The following is a 2304-nucleotide window of genomic DNA, read 5'->3' on the forward strand; positions in this document are numbered from 1 at the left end:
GATCTGCTATTAATTCTGTGAGTTGACTTGTTTTTGTCATCTCATTTTATCTTGCTTCTCATTTAATTTTACCCCCTGGACTCCCCGAGATGGATGATTAAGGGACTGAGAAAATTCAATATGATAATGGATGATCTTATAGTCACAATATCACGAGTTTTTTGGGTACAGTTTATTGCACCCTGTGACAATGTGAAAATTTTCATATTTAGTTTGTGTTGGTTTAGTGGTGTCTATCTTCCTGAGGTATATCTAGGTAGACTCGTTGCCATGCATGTTGGTATTGCTGCCTCAAGTATTTGGTAACCTTTTGATTGATGGTTGAACAGACATGAATACTACCAGAGGCCAGAAGAAGTGGTTGTGACGATATTTGCTAAAGGCATACCAGCAGACGACGTAATTGTTGACTTTGGTGAACAGATTGTATGTTCATAAAGAATTCCTTCTTTCCCTTTCATTGTTGCTTGTTTGATTAATTTATGCACTAACTTGATATAGTTTAACATTGCAGATGAGTGTTACTATTGCTGTTCCCGGACAAGAACCCTATCGTTATCAACAACGATTGTTCGGAAAGGTAACTTACTGTTATCTGGAATTTACTTCACTGTGCTTGGAAATGTATTCATGTTCTTAATTATCACATTAAAATACACACAATTTTCCAGCAATACTGTAACAAGAAGATCCTATTTTATTTACCTTGTGGTTGTATACTTGTATGCTTGCTTGATTAATTATCATGTAGTCACTGGATATGTTGTGTAGGAACCAAGGGAATATATACCTGTGTAATACTGTAATTTAGTCCTTTTTTTTTATATATGAACAAAACAGATAGTACCCGATAAGTGCAGAGTCCTGGTGTTGTCAACTAAAGTTGAAATCCGCCTTGCAAAAGCTGAAGCTCTTAATTGGACATCTCTGGAATATAGCAAGCATGTGCTTCCTCAGAAAATAAATGCGTTGACAAGTAAGCTAAACTAATTAATGTAGTTTATACTTGTGTGACATTCATATTATTGTTCTTATGAGATGAGCTTTTTAAATGCTTTGACTTTCCTGGTGGTGACCTGACTTCCAATGTGTATTTCTGCAGATCAACCTGAAAGGCCAACATACCCATCATCAAAGCCAAGGACAAAAGATTGGGATAAGTTGGAAGCACTGATGAAAAAAGAGGTTTCCCAGCTATACATGTTTTGGAATAATCTTTCTCAAATAATCTATATCCATCTACTTTGATAAACTCTTAATGTTTATCCTCTGGTTTCAAGATTTACAATATCACCATCATGTTATGCAAGCTCTGTTTCTGTGCATCCTATTAAACATTGATATTTGGTTATTTAAAAAACAGAATGGAGAAGATTCAGTACATCATGGATGTCTATTTGGTGGGACATATCACTCAAATTAATTATTGACAATAATGGTGGCTTGTCTTTCAGGAGAAAGAAGAGAAGCTAGACGGTGATGCTGCTTTGAACAAATTGTTCCGAGATATTTACCAAAATGCAGATGAGGACATGAGAAGAGCTATGAGCAAGTCATTTGTGAGAATCCATTCTATGCTAACTTCACAATTAATCAGCATTATTTTTATCAATTGCGCTTAATTTCTTTGTTTCAAACACATTGATCCCTGTCCTCCTTGGACAATGTTATTTTTGCAGTTGGAGTCAAATGGAACAGTGCTGTCAACTGACTGGAAAGAAGTAGGATCAAAGAAGGTGGAGAGCAGTCCCCCTGAAGGCCTGGAGTTGAAGAAATGGGAATATTGATTTGCTAAGATAATTCCAAAAAATGAATAGGAATTGTGTGATCCCTTTTTGTTATTTTGATACTTGCTGTTTGTCTGTGTTATATTACATTGCCTGGTAAATGACCGAACTTGTATTTGTTGATAAAGTTAAGTAATTGTGAAGTTATTGCTATTTGCTAATGGCCGTGATTTATTGTTGCTGAATTTAGACGAGTAAATTTAGTATCATAATTGAGAAAAGTTTAAGGCTCGTCAATTTTAATTTATATTGGCTAGCGTTCTTACTTCTTAGTCAGCCGTCATTATTTTTGGTATAGTAGTTAAATATTCTTTTATATATTTTTTTTCATTTCAAGAGACTAAAAGACTTTTTTAACATTAATTTTAAAAAGACAACTCTTATAGTTCATATTTGAAGTACTGAAATATTCTTTAACCATTAATTTTTCAAAAAGACTAAATTACCCATAAAGGATTAGTTAAGATTGTTTGATTTGTATTAAAAATTAAAAACTTTAATTTAATATTAAAAATAT

At 33.5% G+C, this 2304-nt stretch overlaps 1 protein-coding gene across 1 annotated transcript in view; it reads left to right on the forward strand.

The window, feature by feature from the left end:
- Positions 1-2024, forward strand: part of LOC107643095 (protein SGT1 homolog B) — a gene marked incomplete at its 5' end in the record, with an annotated part of 3979 nt that extends 1955 nt beyond the window's left edge. Inside the window, 6 exon segments of the mRNA XM_016346656.2 lie at positions 330-426; positions 515-580; positions 841-976; positions 1103-1185; positions 1455-1559; positions 1680-2024. Coding sequence (XP_016202142.1) covers positions 330-426; positions 515-580; positions 841-976; positions 1103-1185; positions 1455-1559; positions 1680-1787 — 595 coding nt within the window. The 3' untranslated portion in view covers positions 1788-2024.

The sequence above is a fragment of the Arachis ipaensis genome, chromosome B05, assembly GCF_000816755.2.
Source record: "Arachis ipaensis cultivar K30076 chromosome B05, Araip1.1, whole genome shotgun sequence".
In the NCBI taxonomy this organism is placed as follows: domain Eukaryota; kingdom Viridiplantae; phylum Streptophyta; class Magnoliopsida; order Fabales; family Fabaceae; genus Arachis; species Arachis ipaensis.